Below are 22,985 nucleotides of genomic sequence, written 5' to 3' on the forward strand. Positions count from 1 at the left end.
CACAACCTGTAGCTTGAAAAGACCTTGGTGACCTATTAGTTTTGATATCTTTTAAAACTTATTACACTATATACTACATTTTGACAAATTATGAAAAAAATCTATAATTTTTCGTTTATACTTCCATATTTCTTTAAGCGTATAACATTTATGTTATCCATAACAAAAAAAAACTACCGTACTGTTGAACAGATTGGCGTCCGTTAAAATTTCGTAAAAATAACTTCAGAATTATCATGAACAAGACAATTAACCAGGAACAAGTATACATGTAACATCAGCTAAATACCTGGGATGCACTATTTCATCAGATCTTAAATGGGGGAAACACATAAGCACCATCTGCTCCAAAGCTAACAACACCATTAGCTCTTGAAAAGGAATGTAAACATCTCCAACAAATCAATTAAAGAAAAAGTATACACGTCCCTCGTCAGACCTACTATAGAATATGCTAGTGCAGTATGAGACCCATACCAACAAAATGACATCCACAGATATGGTTCAAAGAAGGACAGCAAGGTATGTTACTAACAGATATCACAGCACCTCATCTGTTAGTAACATGCTTGAACATCTTGAATGTTCTACCCTACAAGAACGAAGGAAGCACAGACGCTTAATAATGATGTATAAGCTACAGAACAATTATGTCAAAATTGATACATCCAGTAAGCTAATACCAAAATGAACGCCCTTCCAGAAATAACAACAAAAAGGCATTTAGAATTCCATCATGTAAAACAACTGTACGGAAGGAGTCGTTCTATCCTAGAACAATCAGAGAGTGGAACACCTTGCTCAACTGTACTGTCTCCGCCCCTAGTCCTGATTATTTCAAGGCTCAGCTCCGTCATTAAATTTAAATGACATGTTTTTAATTGCACCTGTATATATATAATTTAAATTGCACCAATTTTGTTAATTAAATTCAAAAATTTCATGCGCTCACTCCAAAATGTGAGTCAACCAGTTGACGGTGGCCGCTTACCGGAAGAAGAAGGAGAGAGAGAGAGAGAGAGAGAGAGAGAGAGAGCAAGTAAGTTCACCTGTTTACACTCTCTAAGTGTTTAAAGGGCCTCGTGCTTTTGAATCTATATAAAAATAAGGAGATGTGGTATGATTGCCAATGAGACAACTATCCATTAGAGTTCAAATAAGTGGATATAAGCAATTATACATAGGTCAACGTACGACCAATGAGAAAAACCATACCGTATAGTCCGGTTTTTCTTGTTTGCTTTAAGGATTTTCATGAAATGTTGTTTGTCTCTTCGTCGTTTTTCTTTTTGGCAATGTTGTTGACGGTTTTATGGGACTAATGGTTCTTGACAGCATCTGGGTATCTTCTACCTCCTTTTGAATGCCATTCGTGGTTATCAATGAATGCACAACATAACAGAGGTAAATAATGAAAATACCAACAAGACGTTTAATTCAGCATATTTAATTTGAAACACGCAAGAACAATTGACATAAGGGTTTAAATCTTTGTGTACAATTAACGTCTTCAAGTCCGAAATCTGAATGTCTGTGTTTTCCTGAATGGGTAATCAGTTCTCTTGTAACAGCACAGTTTCCGTATCCGTTATAATGTACCCACATTAGTACATCAACTTCCAGATGACCTCGTTCCCATAACCACTTTGGGGAAGATGTCTTACTAATAGCACCAACATACAGAGGAGCACCTGATAAAAGTTATACAATATAAGTAAAATTCAAGTTTTTATGCATTTTATGTTTAGATATACATTTATTTCTTTTTATTAAAATGTTGAAGTAAGATTGTGAAACAATGATGCGATTCTTGAATTCACGTTCGTTTCATTATGGTGTCTTACAATGTATTAATGAGTGTTTTAGGTGAATCATTGACTCATTTACATTTTTTTTATTCAGTTGTCTTCCTAAAAGGCTAATTGCGTCTAATAATTTCTTTTTTATTACAAATAAAAGAACAATAGAGTTATAATGTCTCTTGCGTAGCACATATTTAATCTCTCCAAGGGCAAAAGTTTTTATTTTTCATTTTTCTTTTTTTCTTTAAAACTTTGTACAAATATATTAGAGAAATGTAAGATTGAGAGCGCTTTATTAAATGCAATTTTCTATATAAATCATTGCTGATATAAACCTTTAATATATTTCTTAAATAATCTGACAAGAATCGTACATGTCAGAGGGCTTATACAGCATTTTTTTAATATCAATTATATATCAAAGGTGCATAACACTTTAAAAAATAGTTGATCGGCACTAATTTTCGCAATGTCCGAGACATTGCTGATATAAACCTTTGATATAAATTTGATATAAAAAAAACTGGCAATACACATGAGAGCGCTTACGAGACTGGACGCACAGACGGATGGATGGACGGACGGCATGTATTTCTAATTCCCCAACAACGTGTTGCTCGGGGGACAAATAGATTCTTCTAAACTTACCATTGAAATGATGAAGGAAATTTCTGGTTACCGCTGTCATTTCGGCTTCACGATCAAATTCAGCCAATCTTAAACATTGTTTCTCACAGTATGCCTACAAATACAAAATGCTAAAGTCCATACATGAGAATTTTCATGAAGATGTACTATAATACAAAAATAGGTGAAAATAATTCTGCTGAAATTTTATGTCTTTAGTGTCTGTTAGAAAGACTAAACAATCATCACAATTTATTTTTTATTGCTTGTTAAATCACAACAGAATCAGATCTCTTTTCCTATTCAGTTATGTTTTCAGTATTTAAGTGAGTTTATGTTTTCATTTAGCACAACGCATCATGAATTACTAAATAGTTTTCTTCTAAAACTAGTATATTGAACATTCTACTTAATATGCAAACTGTACGTCTGTTCACATGCACTTGAGTTTAAACATATTTTATTTGCTTAATTATGCAAAAGGGATGAGACACAAGTTACTCAAACTTATACAGTCTTCCGCCTAGCACATGCTTTTGAGACAATATATTTATCTTCAGTCTGACCTGTACTTGACTAAAGCGTAATATATTGCACTAACCTTGGATTAGATAACTAACTTCACTTAATACCTTAACAATATTAAACCAAATTGACCAGTTTGAAATTTTTAGTTGACATATTACCTGACCAAAGCAAGAAAGTTGGACATTTGTATGTGTCAACTACAGGCAAGGATGGGCCTAACATTTTAGACTAGACTCAGCTTCAGGTCAGATATTTCAATACAGTTAACTTAAGACTAGACTCAACTACAGGTCAGATATTTCAATTCAGTTAACTGATCAAAACTAAACTCAACTACAGACCTAGGTCAGATATTTCAATACAGTTAACTTAAGACTAGACTTAACTACAGGTCAGATATTTCAATACAGTTAACTCAAGACTAAACTCAACTACAGACCTAGGTCAGATATTTCAATGCAGTTAACTTAAGACTAGACTCACCTACAGGTAAGATATTTCAATACAGTTAATTCAAGACTGAACTCAACTACAGACCTAGGTCAGATATTTCAATGCAGTTAACTTAAGACTAGACTCAACTACAGGTCAGATATTTCAATACAGTTAACCCAAGACTAAACTCAACTACAGATCTAGGTCATATATTTCAATGCAGACTAGACTCAACTACAGGTCAGATATTTCAATACAGTTAACTCAAGACTAAACTCAACTACAGACCTAGGTCAGATATTTCAATGCAGTTAACTTAAGACTAGACTCAACTACAGGTCAGATATTTCAATACAGTTAACTCAAGACTAAACTCAACTACAGACCTAGTTCAGATATTTCAATGCAGTTAAATTAAGACTAGACTCAACTACAGGTCGTGGGAACAAAATTGGTTGATTATATAGGGAATCACTAAAGCATGACTGTAGCGGGCCCCCTCTTATGGCAGTCAGTGGGTTGGCTTATAAAAAGTTCTGGATCCGCCACTGCTTTTGTACATATTCCTTGACATCTATTGCCTTTCTGTGTGTCTAATAAGCTGTGGTTGTATTGGGACTTCTTTTGTATACATCGTTCCATTTTTGTGTCCTACATTGTAGGTGATCTTTTACGTGTTAAAATAAATATTGATATTTAAAATTACATTGCAAACAACCATTCGTGCGCCTCTGATAAGTCTTATGTAAAAGAAACGCATGTGGTTGGTGTACTAAAGGATAACTAAAGTCTTGTATCTTCCGATGAATCTTTTTATCAATTCAAGAAATTAACATAACTGTCAACATATTTAATCGTTATTTTAGTTTAAGAGGAACTCTACTTTGTAATGTGTTTATTCCATTAAAGAGTATAGTGTTTATGGCAAACTTTTAAACTGCTTACTTTACTTTCAGTGTACGTCAGTGGTACAGGTCCTGTCTTAAAGCATGCTCCATGGTATGGATAGAAAGTATCTGGACATCTGACATGTACTGCAGACGAGCAATCTATATAGTAAACCAGTTGATAAGATACAAAGTATATAAAAAAAAGTTTGGAGACTTTTGAGTTGAACATTCAATAGAACAAGTTCACCTTCAATATGCATCAAGTGCACCTTTTCGGATATTTAGTATTTTCTCTCTTATTGGATATGAATTTATTGTATGCTAAAAAACAGATATAAGTATATTGCATACTCATAAAATTGATATGAATAAAGTTTCATTGTGTTTAAGTGAATGTAAGGATGCATATAGTCACCTAGTGAATATGACTTTGTTGTCAATAAGGGTTTAGTCGGAACAGGTTTTGACACTCCAGATAACGATGGAACGTGTTGTGAAGTTCCTTGGTTTGTATATGTCGCACTTTGTAGATTAGTAATATCCGTGGATGGACTTGAATTTGGTGAGTTAAACAAGAATGAATATGAATTACACATATTTCCTTTGCAACAGCCACCTCTCAAGACAAACTGTTCTTGACGTCTTCCAAAAATTTTATGTACCAAACTATTATGGCGGGTGCTGTTCATTTGATGACAGATCTTAATATTAAAAATAAACAATATTTGTATCCCTAAAGTCTCAAAGTGCATATTCAATATAGGCTTTGTTGAAAAATAAAGTTTTGTGAAACTGAACCGATTATTTGGTACATGTAGTTAAAATTTAGTTACGTAATTCTTTCCATCATTATTATTGGACAATTTTCGTTGTTAAAGCTAACTAGAAAAAAGAACAAAGGAAGATATTGATATGATAAATAAATTCTGTAAATGAAATTAAATATGTCAAATACATATATAAGATTTTGTTTGTCTTTCTCTTTTGTACATTTGTACTTTGTTTCTTGTTCTTCTGGGCATTTAAAATTTAGACCTTGGCTGTTGTGGGATTCGTGCTGCTGAATCATGCAAAATCATAATTTATTTGTCTCTTCGTTGCTTTTCTTTTGAACATAACTTTTGTCCTATTGATATCATCTCCTTTTTGTTTGCTATTAAGTATCTAATCAAATCTTAATATAAAACAATATTATAATCTAACCTGCTCGTTTGTACATCCAAGCTGTAGTGCTTGAGTTCCCGTTGAAGTCATCTGTAATGTTTCTGTAACAAAACATTCCTTCGACGAAAACATACAGACATGAATACAAAGAAGTTGCATACGTAATGAGACAATATATTTTGTACGAATAGCAATTTGTTTGTATTTACCATCCGTTTTAATGTTGTTTGAATTAAACGCGTTAACTTAAAGCATATTCATAATAAATTAGCTTTTGCATAATCATTACAAAATAAGTAGAAAAGTATGATAGTTTACATAAAAATATCTGGAGATTACTTTAAAGCATATGCTCAATCATTATTTTATTATAATTATTATCATACACTAAGACGTTAACACGGAATTCATGTATGAAGCATACCTGTCCTTTTCCACAAACTGTTGTTGTTTTGCATTCAGTAGGATGTGATACAGCACTGCACTGTAAACATTGCACTGAAATAAATTCAACAAAATAAATCATTTTTTTTCTTACAAATATAATAATAGGCTTAAAGAGCCATTTGTATATTTTGAATACAACTACTTTCAGCATACTCATTTAATAACTACCGCACTATTTCAGACTATACTATTTTAAGATCGTATAAATGCCTATTTAACTTCTTGAACATATATGAGGATTGAAAATACTGGTTTACGTTATCAAATGTTTTTATAGAGAATTTAATCCTGTATACTTCTGTTTTCAGTATGATACTTTTCGTCTCCGGACAAAACTTATAACATATATAATTCGATCAGATGAAATGATAGCAACGATTTTGGTAGCATGCAAATTTATATTTTATTGAATTGCTTTAATATTCTATATTCTAGTCAGTGTCATCGTCAATTATAATTTTAACATAATTAGTTTTAAACCTGCCAAAGTCATGATGTCTTATAACTATATTTAATAAATTTAAGAATGTAACATAAAATATCCTTTGGAAATAAGTCGTATGGCTTTTATGGGCAATCCTGATTAGGTATCAACAATTGTTTTAAGATTTGTATGAATTTAGTATGTTTACAGGTCAGCTATTGTTTTGTACTACTTTTGTAATGTTTTATGTTAATATTTGATCAAATAAATCTATCTATCTATGGTCCAAATAAACAATGAAATCCTGTCTTTGGAATTTGGATTCCACCACTGTCATCTTCGTAAGATCTACTCACCACATTTTGAACAAGCGTTTGGACATAGATGATGAGAAATACAGTCATTCGTACAAACTTCAGAATGCTTATCATTCAAGTTTTTACATAGTATTTGATCAATATCCATGCAAGTCGAGAAATTTGCTGTTGTGTCTGGATAAGAAAATTATAAGACAGTTTAAAATCATTTTTAACATATATGGAATTGTTTATCTTTTTGATAATTATAAATTGAAGAACATTGATAGAAACAAGTTACATGAAATACAGATGTATAGTTAAGAAGGAACGTAAAATGTTCTAAAGGTGTTCAACTGCAATTCAATGATTAAATTATTGTTAAACGCTCATTGCCTTTATATAACACAATCGCTTAACTCAAATTGTCAAAGAAATATATAGGTCACTGGAATTTACTTTCAATGGAAACATATATACATTGAATGGTTTCCTCTAGTAATGTTTGGGGCCCTTTATAGCTTGCTGTTCGGTGTGAGCCAATGCTCCGTGTTGAAGGCCGTACCTTGACATATAATGGTTTACTTTTATAAATTGTTACTTGGATACTAATTGATGATAGTACAACAGATACTGTTTACCTTTTAGGGAAATCAGCCTACATTCTGGTTTTAGTTTGGTTTTGCGTTTGTTTTCTGCCTTGTGTTTCGTGGACTATTGTGTGTCTTTTATAGTTTTTCTTTGGTCAGTGGTCCGTTAAATACTATATGTTTTATTGGCTCCTTTATTACTAAGTTTTATCATCGAAATTTATCGTGATTGGATTTGATATATGCGTTTCCATTTTGGTTTTATTTTGAAATATCATGTTGGTTTTTGTTCCTGTAGCGAATCTTTCCTCTTCACATACGGGTATACAACAGCTCACGTATATTGTTTTAGTATTCAAACAATGTAAATACTTTCTACATATTTGAATTTCTTATATTGTTTTATTTTCTTAGTCTTATTTGGTTTTTGTCATGTCATTGTCAATATAAAAATAAGGAGATGTGGTATGATTGCCAATGAGACTACTACCTACCAAATTTCATATGAAGAGGATGTAAGCAATTATAGGCAACCGTACGGCCTTCAACAGTTTGAAAACCAATACCGTATAGTCTGCTATACGGTCAGTTTGTTTTCGACTTATGAATTTGAATATCCCTTTGGTAACTTTCGTCTTTCTTTTATATATAAAGATAGGATTGTGTGCATTTTGTTTCCTTTTCATAAATAATTTAGTAAATAACGCTTATGTGATTCTTTTCAAAACCTCACACGATTACAATTTGAACACTCAAATTTTCATTACTTATGACTGTTTTACTCGAAAGCTTTTTCGTAAAAATCGGTGCTCATTCTGTTTCAGTTAAGTTCGTCTTGTAGGGATATGTTTTCATTGGAAACAACCTTGCCTTTTTTTACAAGTCTTACTTGTAATTGAACGCGTAACAGCTGGTTTCAGTTGAAGTAAAACTGGAGGTTTATTGTTGCATTTGTCAGTATTGCAACATCCAGCATCAACATTGACTCTATAAGTGCGTGATATACCAGTATATTGACGGCAAGTCTGAAACAATCATTATAATTCAACATGTCAAAATTTTAAGGATAGTCGTATCACTTTGAAAAATGTTCTATCCAATCCTTAAACACACAAACACACACACACACACATGTTCGTAACATTGTCTAGGTGATTTATATGTTTCACTATAAGTATAATTAATCACAATTAAAATTAATATTGTATGATGGTCTGTTGGTATAGATGATGTAGATTTAGAGTTGTCTCATTGGCACTCATACCACATCTTGTTATATCTATCAAATGGAAAAATTATCTGAATTTATGTTGAAAAAGGGCACTTACATTGTTCGAGGCACATCCTAATCGGTATGTTTCTCTAAATCGATCTGAAAATGTTTGTGTGGTAAAGCAAAACTAAAAAACACAAATTAATTAAAGTTTAAATTAACAAACCAAATATTATGAAAGAAATATTACCAATTTAAGAATCTTTATTCATACTGTGTGTTTAACGCCAGTTTAAAATTATTAGAAAAAAAGTTCCAAACAAACTATTGTTCCAGTTAGTTGCCACACATGCTGCTTGAACGCATTGAAAACCTCCTTCTGGTAGAAACTAGCAACACCTTTTGACCAAACTAAATCAAGGCTAAAACATAGAATTGGGGGGACTTAATATTATGTAAGTTCATGCTATTTCATTCACTGTCATAGATTTAAAAAAGTAGTTCTATTAAAATTTATAACTACTCCTGGAGATAATCTTCATGGGCATGTACCAGCTAGAGACAAAATATAGTTTGTACTTACATCATCAGAATTTGGACATATCTGTATTGTATTACATGATGTGACGTCGTCTATATCAGAATAGGAATAACACTGCAAAGCTGATAAAATATAAGCTTGTGTCTAAAGAAATCCCTCAGATATATTGAATTGTATTCTTTTTAAATTCACACTATGGTTTTTGATTTGATATCCTATCATATACTGTACAAATAAAGTAGTATTTTAGACATTGATCATCTCAGTTACAGCAAGTGTAACAAAACCTTAATTTGTATTCCCGTTTTTCCCTTTTGAATTGTTTCACATTGTGTCATGCTGGGGCCTTTTATAGTTAACTATACTATATGATCATTGTTGAAGAGTGGGCTTACATCCCCGTCCTTCTGTCGGTCTCTGTGTGTGGTAGTTATATTTATCATATACTTATAGAAAATAATGGTATAATTGTACCCCATGATAAAACTTATTTGTACATTATATTTATTCATCAAATTTGAAGAATTGCCTTAGCCGTGTGATATGACTTTTGTTATCAACTGCTTCCGGTTTATATCAACTGCTTCTTTTTCATATCAACTGCTTCCGGTTATTATCGCATGCTTTTCTGTAACGTTATTGCATGACAGTTCGACGTCATTCGGCAAATTCCGGTAAATGTACTTCAATGGTACGGTTTTTTTAGTAAAACATAACATAAGTTGGAGACAAAGAAAATATTAATTATCAGGAAACTATATTATTAAAAAATACAAAACAAATATTACAACAAATGCATTGTTTCAAAGTTTTAAAAATAGTTTTGTCTGTATGTCTTCTGCTGAAGTATATGATAAAAAGAACATAACATGTCGTTTTTCATATCAGACCCCTTATCAGCCCATGGTCAAAATCATCCCTCGAGCCTGTCGGCTCCGGCTGATAACATGACCTAGGGCTGATAAGGGGTCTGATATGAAAAATGCCATGTTATAATCTATAAATATCATATACTTATAGAAAATAATGGTATAATTGTACCCCATGATAAAACTAATTTGTACATTATATTTATTCATTAAATTTGAAGAATTGCTTTAGCCGTGTGATATGACTTTTGTTATCAACTGCTTCCGGTTTATATCAACTGCTTCCGTTTAATATCAATTGCTTTCCGGTTATTAGCGCATGCTTTTCTGTAACGTTATCGCAGGACAATTCGAAGTCATTTGGCAAATTCCGGAAAATACACATCAATGGTACGTATTTTGTGTAAAACATAACAAAGTTGGATGAAAAAAATATTAGGAATCAAGAAAATATATTATTAAAAAATGCAAAACAAATATTACAACAAATGCATTTTTTCAAAGTTTTAAAAATAGTTTTTGTCTGTATGTCTTCTGCTGAAGTATATGATAAAAAGAACATAACATGTCATTTTTCATATCAGACCCCTTATCAGTCCATGGTCAAAATCATCCCTCGAGCCTGTCGGCTCTCGAGCTGATATCATGACCTAGGGCTGATAAGGGGTCTGATATGAAAAATACCATGTTATAATCTATATATATCTCTCATTGGCATTCATACAATGTACCACATCGCCTTTTTTTTTATCTTGAATATTAAATGAATTTTTAATTTACGTGCTTCAATTTAATGTTCAGGGGAACCGATGTTACAAAGATTCAATGCACAAAAAAGAAAAATATGTTTGCGTTAACACTGTCATGTTGGATAACTATGCGTTATAAAATGAAAATTAAAAACCAAAGCAATAATAAACAGATGATATCTCTAACATTTGTTTAAGTCATTCAATATAGTATTGTTTGACAAACGTCTATTAAGTGCATAGAGAAAAAGATGTTTCTTCTTCTAAATTTGAGGCGAAATCATCATATCCTTGTCTAATCCTCCCCCGCCGTAGTGCCTTTTAATCTGCACTATCTCTATACTAAGTACACAAAACACGTGCGTTTAGCACATAATTATGTTCTCACTAGTTTTTTTCCAGTATTTAGGGAAATATCTGAAATTTATACAGAAAATCCCCAATTGTTTGTTTTCTATTGGATATGAGCGATTTTATTTGTAAACTTACGACAAAGACCGCATGATCTTTTACATACAGTAGAAATACATGCATTACTACACATGTCAGGTCTGTTAGTTTTGATCCCTTGACAGAAAGTTGAGTCAATATCCTCACAAATATCAGCTTTATAACCACCCAATAGCACTGGAAAATATATAATTTATAAAGGTTTATATTGTGGTGCCGTTGGATGATTGATACACTGCTTCAGTGGTTCTCCAACACAGGAGGAATATGATATCTGAAACCGGGAACCAGGCAGGAAGAGCCTCGCTTTATATATATAGGGAAAACGCAATTAGAAGGCATATATCTAAAACGAGGAACCAGACAGGAACCAGAAAGAGCATACCTTCTATTCCAAGCTTTGAACACTACGGATTGTTTCTCCCAGAGTTATAAGCTTATTCTAGAAGAACTAGAAGTCAGATATTCAGGTAACAATGCATTCCCGTGTTGAAGGCCATATTTTGACCTATCATGGTTTACTTTTACAAATTGTGACTCGGATGGAGAGTTGTCTCATTGACACTCATACCACATTTTCTTATATCTAATAACACGCCCAACCACGATTGCAACAATATATTACCTACCTAATTTTACAACGTGGGTTGAAAATAAGATTTACCACTCACTATCCCGTCCTCCTGTTCCCCGAATTTGACCTATTGAATTAGACTTATTTTCGGGTTTGTACTTTCATTGGCAAAACGACGGGTGCCACATGTGAAGCAGGATCTGCTTTCCCTGGTCTTTCTTTTTCTTTGCAATGGCGTTGTCAGTTAATTTTTATACTTATGAGTTTGAATGTCCCTTTGAAACATAAATTGTTTAAAATGAAAATAACAACAGAATGTCCCGATCGCGTTTTATCAATAGATCAAGACATCCCAGAATCTTTCAGAAAATTACAATTTAAATGAAACATTTATAACTCAGTAACAGTTGAATTTTCAGCGACCTATGCTTCAAACTACGGATGAGTCGGGTTAAATCGGAGCGCGAAGAATTGAAATGATCTACATGTAGTTCCAACCAAACTTGCTGCTGTTAAACGATTTGGCCAAGGCAAAAGAAGACAAACTACTTACTCAGAATACATAGAAAAGGTGAAACTATGGACATGTTGAGATAGTTTTGACCCCAATACAAGATGTAATCAGAGATAAGATCGGTTATTGATATACAGATGTATCCTTAAATAGCCTTTATTCGAATCAAACTTTCTAACAACATATTTTACATCATGTTGTACGTAACGTTTAGACAATATTAAATGTGTGTAATATTTGTAAAAAACAGGAGGTGTATAAAAAATCACAATTATGTGGAAATAACAGACAACAACATTACAAACAGATAAACAATGAAAAGACAAATACTTCAAAGAAAACTAAAAACTGTGAAGAGAAACTCCACAACAAGCGGAGGAGAACTCAAGTAGTGGTTCTTTTACTCTTTTAGTCTTTTTTTTAGTATTTGATCTCATAAGAAGTTCACAATTAAGCCTTAGTTTTTCTTTCTTATAGTCATGCAACAACTTATTTAAATAAACAGCTGCGCCAAAAGTCTCTAATAAATCAATCATAGAAAACTAAGTTATCATGGTACAATATGTAAACAATTAACTGAAATCTGACAATTAAAGTCCCATAACTCTAGAGCAACAAACCGGACAATTCATAGAATCAAAAGGGAGCATCCTTTCGTCAATCTCAAGAATAATGTAAAAATAAAAACAAGTTTATCCAGGAATACTGCGATTTGTGAAAAAATGCCTTAAATGTATCAGTTTAAGTTCAGTACATGTAACTCTGGAATGACAAACCATAAAATTAAAAAAAATCCCAAGGGAGCTTACTTTATTCAATCCCCACAATAATGTAAAGTTTGGAAGAAATAAATTTAGGAATTCTGGAGATAATGCTCGATTTGTGAAAATCTAAGAGTCAAAAGTTCCGTAACTCTGGAATGACAAATCAAAAAATATAAAAAATATACAGGGAGCTTTCTTCCGTCAATTGCAGTGATATGAGAATTGGTTAAAGCAAATTTTAGTAATCGTACGAAGTGTTGGTGGACACGCGGACATTGATATACCATAATACATCAAGTCGTCGACGGGCGAATCAAAATACTTATACACAAAATTGTGTTTTGAAATAAATGCCTGTATTACTACTATTGTTATTACATTATTAGTATTAATAGTAGTAGAAGTAGTTGTAGAAGTAATTGTATAATTTTTGTTGGTGGTGGATTATTGAAATTATTGAAATTAAGTCATTACTTTATTGTTGTTTTTTCTCACTAAAATTGTACACATTGCCCATATAATCGTGTCGTCCTGTAGTGCTTACGACATTGCTGTATTAGAACTGTCTGAGGACGGACGCCGACATTAGAGTGCAGGACTGCATCATTTGATATCAGCATGATCAGTAAGTAAATAATAATCGTACTTTTAGTAACTGTGGGCATTATTTTCATTCAATGAGACAGCAACCCATCTACCAAACTCATACCGTATAGGAAGCGTTAAAAGGCCCCGGTAATGTTAAAGTCCTGAACTAGTAAGCTGTAAAAGCTTTCGATTTTTTTTTTTGGGGGGGGGGGGGGGGATTTTTTTCAATGGCGATGTCAGTTTCTCTGATTACTACTTTTATAAGATACGGAAGTTTTCGGTGAATGAATTATAGTGGATGGTCTAACATTACAATGATCTCTATACTTACGAAAAACAAACACAAAAGAAATAACTATGGTTACATGTAAGTATAGTCAAAGTATCTAAATTACGTATTTGTACGTAATCATTTTTAAACACAACAAACAGAGATTTGAGTCAAAAGATTAGCGCATCGACAATATATTGATTATTTTGAATCCTTAAATGCAATCAGCTCAAAATTATAAAGGAGTTTGATAACTCAATTGAAAGAATCCAAAAACTGTGACTAGAAAGTGTTTTGCCATTGATTCATCGACATTATTTTTCCATTTTCATAAAGACGTGCGCTATATCGCATCACTTACCCAATCAACCCAACATCACGACATTTTGGCGTATAAGTAGCACTTAAGGCTGAAATTGAAATTCTACCATAAACAGAAGTGCATCAAGAAGAATAAACATTATGCTATCATACTTTGCATACCTCAACCATACAACAACTATACATGTATGTCAGTTTGTGTACGACATTTACAACGTGTTATTTTCATTTATAAGCACTGGGTCGAGACCACTGTTTGTGGAATTTTAATCCGCAAGTGTATCAAAATCTCAGTAGCCAGTGCTTCGGTACTGATGTGAAATTTTCTATAAACTCCCCGCTGTTTTCTTTAGAAAATTTCATGCCAGTTTTCCCTGAATTTGTTTGACACCAGGGTTATTGTCAAAAAGAATTTCTATCTTAACTAAAATTCACAGCAACACAGCCCAATGTGTGTTCTTTCAAGTTTTGACAATATTATGGTTTCTTCTTTAACAGATCACTTAATTGTAAATGCCAGAAGATAGCAATTTTGAAAGAATTTGCAAATTTTGAGTATTGATCCCAAGCATATAAAATTGACATCGTAAACCAAATTCAAAATTTTTGTTGGAAGTAAAGCTATGTATTGTTTTTAGAATACACATTAATTAGTTTTAGTCAGTTTTGTTCTTCAATGCAAAATTGACAAAAAAAAACGTAAGATTGGCAATTTTGTATCGAAATGCCGTCAAAAGCAACATGTAGTGCTAAATAACATTTTGATTAAATGTTATTAATATATAAAATTGTTGCAATCATTTAAATTATATGGTATCTTTAATATTCTATATCTATTTCTATAAGGATTTATATACCTTTAAATCTTGACCCTGCGAGAATAACAAATAAAATAAAGGGGAGATTAACTCATCCTCTTTCGTTAGTTCAATCAGTGGCTATTTCATACATTTTATTAAGGTTAAATGAGCGGACTTTTGGGACGAAATAGTTATCTGGCAAGTTACATTTTAAAGTGGTTTATTATGATTTGTATTCTTCTTTATGTTAAAAGTAATGAGTGGATGATAAAGAAAGCGAAGTTAAGAGATAATTTTCTGTAGATGTTCTTGATAGGAACTTCATATGTAAAAACATATGGAAACACTATGGCTATGCTTATTCCTTAATCTTTAATCAACATTAAAAATCAAGGTACAATTGAATAGAAAGTCGGTCACAGTCACACAATACTTGTCACAAGGAAGTCGAAAAGGAAAATATGGCCTAATTATTGTCCATCAAATATTTTTTGATACTCGTCGGAACTTAAATATAAATTAAGTTTTGTATACACACTACCAAAGAAAAATTAGAATTACCTGACTCTCACAAACGTAAGAGATACTGGCAAAACATGGTCTGTCATTCCATTTATAATGAATTCCAGGATAACACCACGCAGCCTTTATAATTTACACCGTTAAAGGGTTGACCGTGCCGCCGTAGATAATATTTAACCTTAGATAAATCGAATTCGAATTCCCAATCTTTCTTCCTAACATCTGAGCTTCTAATCACGTTAGACCAGAACTGCTATTTAAAATATTTGTATTTGGTCATGCATGTATACTTATGATACTAATTGTAATGCTTTTTTGTTATTTAATGTTATTCAGGGTTATATCTGGTCTATATACTAGCTTTGATAAGTGTTTGGTATTACTAAAAATTTTCACTTCGTACTATGAACATCATGATTTAGTTATTCTAAAAGACAGATAAACTTCAATGTTGCAGTTGATTCTTTTTCGGTATCGCAAAAACTGTTTTTTCAAATGTGCAAGAAGAAAGCGTTTATGTTTTGCATCCTTCACTGTGTTCCCTATGCATATAGTTCTGTACTAGAAGTCGATATAAAAAAAAAGAAGAGGAAAACGACACTTTATCAATTCTATATGCGTCTGAAGTGCTTTTCTGGATTTAAACCTAACCAACTTAACTTTTTATTTTATTTTATTGTTAATTTGTTATCGATCATATAAATGCAAAGAGTAAAGAAAAGAAAACACCAATCAATTTATCTTATTGAATGTTTATAAACATCTAAATTGCAGAACTCAATCCGTAGGACGCCATCTTATATTGAATCATTAATTCTGAAGATGGATATCTGCAACCGAGATAGCTGTATTGATCACTGCATCTTTAATGTGCTCAAGTATTTCAATGTACGGACAAAGTTGAAGATTGGTGTTAACAAAAAGACAAGATGACCATAGGATAAGAAACCAAAAGATCGATTGATTTTGCAATTAACACACATCAAATTGCTTTGAATATCAACCAGCCGCGCATTTCATCGGTTTGCATGTTTTTGCATTTTAGAATGGACGAGACGCGGTTGAATTGGCTTCAAGTATTTACCGTATTGTGGTGGTGTTCACTATAATACGTGTGTATTATTGTTTATATGTGTTCTGATCCGACACTTTCGGAAGAATGATCTTTGAAGGTTGTCAACATACACACATAATAGATATAAGAAGATGTAATATGAGTGCCAATGAGACAACTCTCCATCCAAGTCGAAATATATAAAAGTAAACCATTATAGGTCAAAGTACGGTCTTCAACACGGAGCCTTGGCTCACACCGAACAGCAAGCTATAAAATCCCCAAAAATTACTAGTGTTAAACCATTCAAACGGTAAAACCAACGGTCTAATCTATATAAAAAACGAGAAACGAGAAACACGTATGAACCACATCAACAAACGACAACTACTGAACATCAGATTCCTGACTTAGGACAGGTGCAAACAATTGCAGCGGGTTTAAATGTTTTAATGGTAGCAAACCTTCACCCTTTTGCTGAAACAATTGTGTAACATCACAACATAGAAAGACACACTATAAAATATCAACTGAAATAGCTTAACTCAATCAAAGGACATATTAACACCAGTGAACTTACACTGAACAAATAAATTTGACCTATGATACTATGTAAATACCAAAATAATAAACTAAGGGAAGAATAATAAATGTAACATGTTATACCGCTACGAAATGTTAAACAATTTAAGAAAAACAATATGCTGGAACAAAAATGTCAGCCATTTACAATTACTTTAAACACAGGTAAATGAAAATAATTTTGTTGTTAGGTATACGTGTACAGTTCAAATAGAGAAAGGAAATATTTTTACAAAATAAATAATTTTGATGTTCATAGTACGAAGTGAAAATTTATAGTAATACCAAAAACTTATCAAAGCTGGTATATAGACCAGATATAACCCTGAATAACATTAAATAACAAAAAAGCATTACAATTAGTATCATAAGTATACACGCATGAACAAATACAAATATTTTAGATAGCAGTTTTGGTCTAACGTGATTAGAAGCTCAGATGCTAGGAAGAAAAATTGGAGATTCGAATTCGATTTATCTAAGGTTAAATTTTATCTTAGGCAGCACGTTCAACCCTGTAACGGTGTAAATTATAAAGGCTACGTGGTGTTATCCTGGAATTCATTATAAATGGAATGACAGACCATTTTTGCTAGTATCTCTTACGTTTGTGAGAGTCAGGTAATTCTAATTTTTCTTTGGTAGTGTGAATACAAAACAAAATTTATATTTAAGTTCCGACGAGTATTAAAAAATATTTGATGGACAATAATTAGGCCATATTTTCCTTTTCGACTTCCTTATGACAAGTATTGTGTGACTGTGACCGACTTTCTATTCAACTGCACCTTGCTTTTTAATGTCTAATAATTGATTGTTGATTAAAAATTAAAGAATAAGCATAGCCATAATGTTTCCATATGTTTTTACATATGAAGTTCCTATCAAGAACATCTATAGATATGTTATCTCTTAACTTCGCCATCTTTATCATCCACTCACTACTTTTAACATAAAGAAGAAAAAAAATCATAATAAACCACTTTAAAATGTAACTTGCCAGATAACTATTTCGTCCCATAAGTCCGCTCATTCAACCTTAATAAAATGTATGAAGTAGTCACTGAATGAACTAACGAAAGAGGATGAGTTAATTTCCCCTTTATTTTATTTTTTATACTCGCAGGGTCAAGATTTAAAGGTATATAAATCCTTATAGAAATTGATATAGAATATTAAAGATACCATATAATTTAAATGATTGCAACAATTTTATATAATAACATTTAATCAAAATGTTATTTAGCACTACATGTTGCTTTTGACGGCATTTCGATACAAAATTGCCAATCTTACGTGTTTTTGTCAATTTTGCATTGAAAAACAAAACTGACTAAAACTAATTAATGTGTATTCTAAAAACAATACATAGCTTTACTTCCAACAAACATTTTGAATTTTGTTTACGATGTCAATTTTATATGCTTGGGATCAATACTCAAAATTTGCCAAATTCTTTCAAAATTGCGGTTTTGTGCTATCTTCTGGCATTTACAATTAAGTGATCTGTTAAGGAAGAAACCATAATATTGTTAAAACTTGAAAGAACACACATTGGGCTGTGTTATTGTGAATTTAAGTTAAGATAGAAATTCTTTTTGACAATGACCCTGGTGTCAAACAAATTCAGGGAAAACTGGCATGAAATTTTCTTAAGAAAAAATAAGGAGGTGATCTCGAGTGTTCCGACAGAGTAAGCAGATCCTGCTCAACATGTGATAAATAACAACCACGACAAAATATTCATCTTAAAGGACATAGCAGATTTTTTTTTAAAGCAAAACGATTCTTTTATCCTTTTGTTTTACTCCCTGTTTGGTGTGTTTAATAACAGTTATTACAAATAAGTATTTGCTGAAGGACGCCTCCGGGTGCGGGAGTTTCTCGCTGCATTGAAGACCCATTGGTGGCCTTCGGCTGTTGTCTGCTCTATGGTCGGGTTGTTGTCTCTTTGACACATTCCCCATTTCCATTCTCAATTTTATTTTTTACAGAGTTTGTCTTTAGTGCCGTGTGGAGACAGTAGAGTGCCTCCCCGTGCTTCAGGTTTATGCTCTTATAATATACTAGATTATGGAGAGTGTGTCCGAGCGAGAACTTCTCTATGTTCATTACTTTAGGAATATTTATCAAAAAGTAGTATTTCACATTCAGCCCCATTCTTCTATTTAGTCAGACGTCAGTCGCTACCCTGATATACCGTATCTTTTGTTTTATTTGTCGAGTAATTTATGACGGATAGCGTTTGACGTCTTTAGCCGAACAGTTTTATCATATTCACATAATTCAATTTATTGTGTGCTGGTTCATATTCTGGACGCCAGTCTTTGCTCCTTTCTAATAAAATCCACATAACAAAAAACAAATATGAAGCTTAGAAATGGAAAAATATTAAATACTAAACTCGTTCAAAGGGTATCTACACGTCTCAATCTTCAAAATCGCTTATCTAAAAATACTACCATCGCTTACATTTTTAACAATAAAAATCGTGGTTACCCTTCTATCGATAAGTGTCATGCAAAAAAATGACTTACTTGTCCACGTCTTTCCACCAACAATACGGTAAGGTCTACGTTTAATGGTCGCACATTTTTCTTTAAATTTTGAAACTGATATAACATGAAAAACAAACAGTATTATTTATTTACTCACATGAAACAAACCGGGATGCGGTATTCAGTACGTAGGTGAAACTGGACGATATTTATCTAAACGCACGCAAGAACACCTATATCGTTTTAAAAGACCCAATAAATTCAAAAGTATCATTTATCAACATCTTAAAAAGCACAATCATCCTATTAAATATTTAACAGTTCAACCTTTAGAAGTAGTAAATAAGCAGCCTGGTGAATCTCATTCAAAGTTTGTACGATCACGGAAAATATTTGAATTATATTGGATTAAAAAATTACAGACAGTCTACCCTCTCGGTCTTAATGATAATATCATGGGAATTGGTAATATTTCAAGAACCGATTCTGTTAACATTTTGGATATAGTTTCTAAAACTGTTCGTAAAAACCGTTCTCATGGGCGTAGAAAAAATCGCAATCAAAGAAAAATTCGGACCAACCATACAAATATTTCTGACCTAATTTCTATTTCAAAAAACAACGAAAGACATTATTTATTAACCAAGCTCTGTTCTTTACCTATAAATAAATTAAATAAAATTTTAGAGGATTGCAACACAATTTCATATTGCAGTCCTAAGTATGAAATCGTTCAAATTATAATGGCATATTGTTATTCTAAACTGTTTCCTAAATATGATCGCCCTGAAGATCATAAAAAACATTTTATTAAAATAAAGTATGTCAATAAAGGTTTTGATTTTGTAAATATTGCCGGTATTTTTAACGACCATTCTATTAAAGAACAAATTCCTGGATATTTTGATAATATTGAACTCCCTCTTATTTGTTATATTTACAAGAAATCTACCCGAAAATTTGTGTTTAATTATAGCCAAATCTGTAAAGATGTAAATATCAGTGAAAATACACCTCCGTCATGTAATTGTAGTAATTCCGAATACACTTATGGCCCCATTTCCCATGTTATAACAGGAGACCTTAACATCGTTCGCGACCGAGAGTTAAAATCATTCCTCAGTAAAGGACCTAAATATCGTCCCCCGTCAATTAATAATTGGAATGAGTGTCGTAATATCATCCACGACTCACTTCGTGCTTACTGTTTGAAATGGATAAAACGGGAAAAAGCTGACAAAAAATCTTTGGACTTTTTTTTTAATTCAGTAATGAAGATAGTTGATATACGTAAACAACATTTTAAAGAAAATTTTACTCTTAACAACAACCATAAAAATCCTATTTCTCGTATCAAACATAAACTAAAAGAACTAGCCAAGGAATTTGTTTTTGTCCCGGCTGATAAAGCTGCTAATAATATCATTATAGTTTGACGTAAATTTTACATTGAGGTTCTGCAAAAGGAAATCACGAATTCACCAACATTCCAACTGACTTCATTTTCAGAAAACGATATCTGTAACAAACATAAACTATGAGCTACTTCTTTACAAGCAGAACCAAATACAATGAAAGTCCCAACTATGTACTGGCTTCCGAAGCTACACAAATCACCTTACAAATATAGATTTATTTCGTCTTCAAGTCATTGTTCCACTACTAAATTGTCTATTCTACTTACTAGTACACTTGGTACAATCAAAAACCTGATAATAAATTGTTCAAATAAGGCCTTTGAAAATAGTGGAATTAACTACTTTTGGAGTGTCAAAAACTCGTTGGAAGTACTTGATAAATTACATGCATATATTGGTGATTTTGAATCTGTTCAAAGTTTTGATTTTTCTACCCTATGTACCACTTTGCCTCATATTCTTATTAAGAAAAAATTCACACACCTAATTAAATGGGCATTTAAAAAGTCGGAAAGCGAATACATGTTCAAACTCTTTTAGGTCATTTTTTAGTAGCAACAAACAAAAGAGCTATGTCAATTGCACATGCTTTGATACTATATCTGCCCTTGAATTTTTACTTGATAACATTTTTGTTCGCTTTGGAGATTCCGTATATCGTCAAGCTATCGAAATTCCAATGGGGACTAACTGTGCACCACTTTTTGCGGACCTATTTTTGTATTGTTATGAGTTACAATTTATGACTAAAATCAGCAAAGACCCATCGAAACAACATCTGATACAAAAATTTAACAATACTTTTAGATATTTGGATGATATATTGGCTCTCAATAATGACGACTTCAGTATGTATACTAAAGAAATTTATCCTATAGAACTTACTTTAAATAAAGCTAATACTAACAATGACCACTGTCCTTTCCTCGATCTTGATATCTATATCATTAACGGGAAGCTTAATACAAAAAAAAATTATGATAAAAGAAATGATTTTTCATTTCCTATCGTTAATTATCCATTTTTAGATGGTGACGTTCCCTTGTCACCATCTTATGGTGTTTATATATCTCAACTTGTACGATTCGCTCGTGTATGTAACAACGTATTAGATTTTAGCGAGAGAAATTTATGTATTACTGAAAAATTATTACACCAGGGTTTTCGATATCATAAACTAGTCAAAACATTTACTAAATTTTATCATCGGTATAAGGAGATCATTCGTAAATATAATTCAACATGCAGACATCTTATACGTTCGGGTATTTCACATCCAATCTTTTATGGTAATATTCTTTACAAAGCACAAAAATGTCAGTATTCACCTCAAAAGCTAACAAAACCTTTAAACAGACTTATTAAGAAGGGATATAGTTACGATACTGTTGTCAGGTCATTAAAGATTGCATGTTTTGGCTTTAATATTGATTCACTTATAGGGTCTTTGCATCGGAATTAAACATATTTATTCTAAAACCAGTTGTTAGCATGACACGGGTTATGTTCTTCTCATATATTTTATGATGGTATAATACTAAACCCCTAACAGGAGGGATTGTGCCTGATATTCATATGATGAAGACATAATCTTTCAATCAGTTTAATTGAGGTCTGGATCTGGCATGTCAGTAACTGCTAGTAGTCTGTTGTTATTTATGTATTATTGTCATTTTGTTTATTTTCTTTTGTTTCCTATTCTGACATCGGACTCGGACTTCTCTTAAACTGAGTTTTACTGTGCGTACTATTGTACGTTTGTTTTTTCTACATTGGCTAGAGGTATGGGGGGAGGGTTGAGATCTCAAAAAACATGTTTAACCCCGCCGCATTTTTGCGCCTGTCCCAAGTCAGGAGCCTCTGGCCTTTGTTAGTCTTGTATAATTTTTAATTTTAGTTTCTTGTGTATAATTTGGAGTTTAGTATGACGTCCATTATCACTGAACTAGTATACATTTTGGTTTAGGGGCCAGCTGAAGGACGCCTCCGGGTGCGGGAGTTTCTCGCTGCATTGAAGACCCATTGGTGGCCTTCGGCTGTTGTCTGCTCTATGG

General features: G+C 32.3%; 1 protein-coding gene across 1 annotated transcript; it reads right to left on the minus strand.

The window, feature by feature from the left end:
* Positions 1–1,446: 1,446 nt before the first annotated feature.
* On the minus strand, positions 1,447–13,542 carry LOC127725952 (uncharacterized). Its single transcript, XM_052233257.1, has 12 exons — positions 13,524–13,542; positions 11,065–11,202; positions 9,000–9,049; positions 8,532–8,603; positions 8,093–8,228; positions 6,674–6,808; positions 5,871–5,944; positions 5,486–5,563; positions 4,698–4,983; positions 4,338–4,441; positions 2,451–2,544; positions 1,447–1,691 (listed from the first exon to the last, which is right to left on the minus strand). The coding sequence occupies exons 1-12, from the start codon at positions 13,540–13,542 to the stop codon at positions 1,447–1,449; spliced, it is 1,431 nt and encodes a 476-aa protein (XP_052089217.1).
* Between the last annotated feature and the right edge of the window lie 9,443 nt (positions 13,543–22,985).

Source organism: Mytilus californianus, unplaced genomic scaffold, assembly GCF_021869535.1.
Source record: "Mytilus californianus isolate M0D057914Y unplaced genomic scaffold, xbMytCali1.0.p SCAF_15, whole genome shotgun sequence".
NCBI lineage: Eukaryota > Metazoa > Mollusca > Bivalvia > Mytilida > Mytilidae > Mytilus > Mytilus californianus.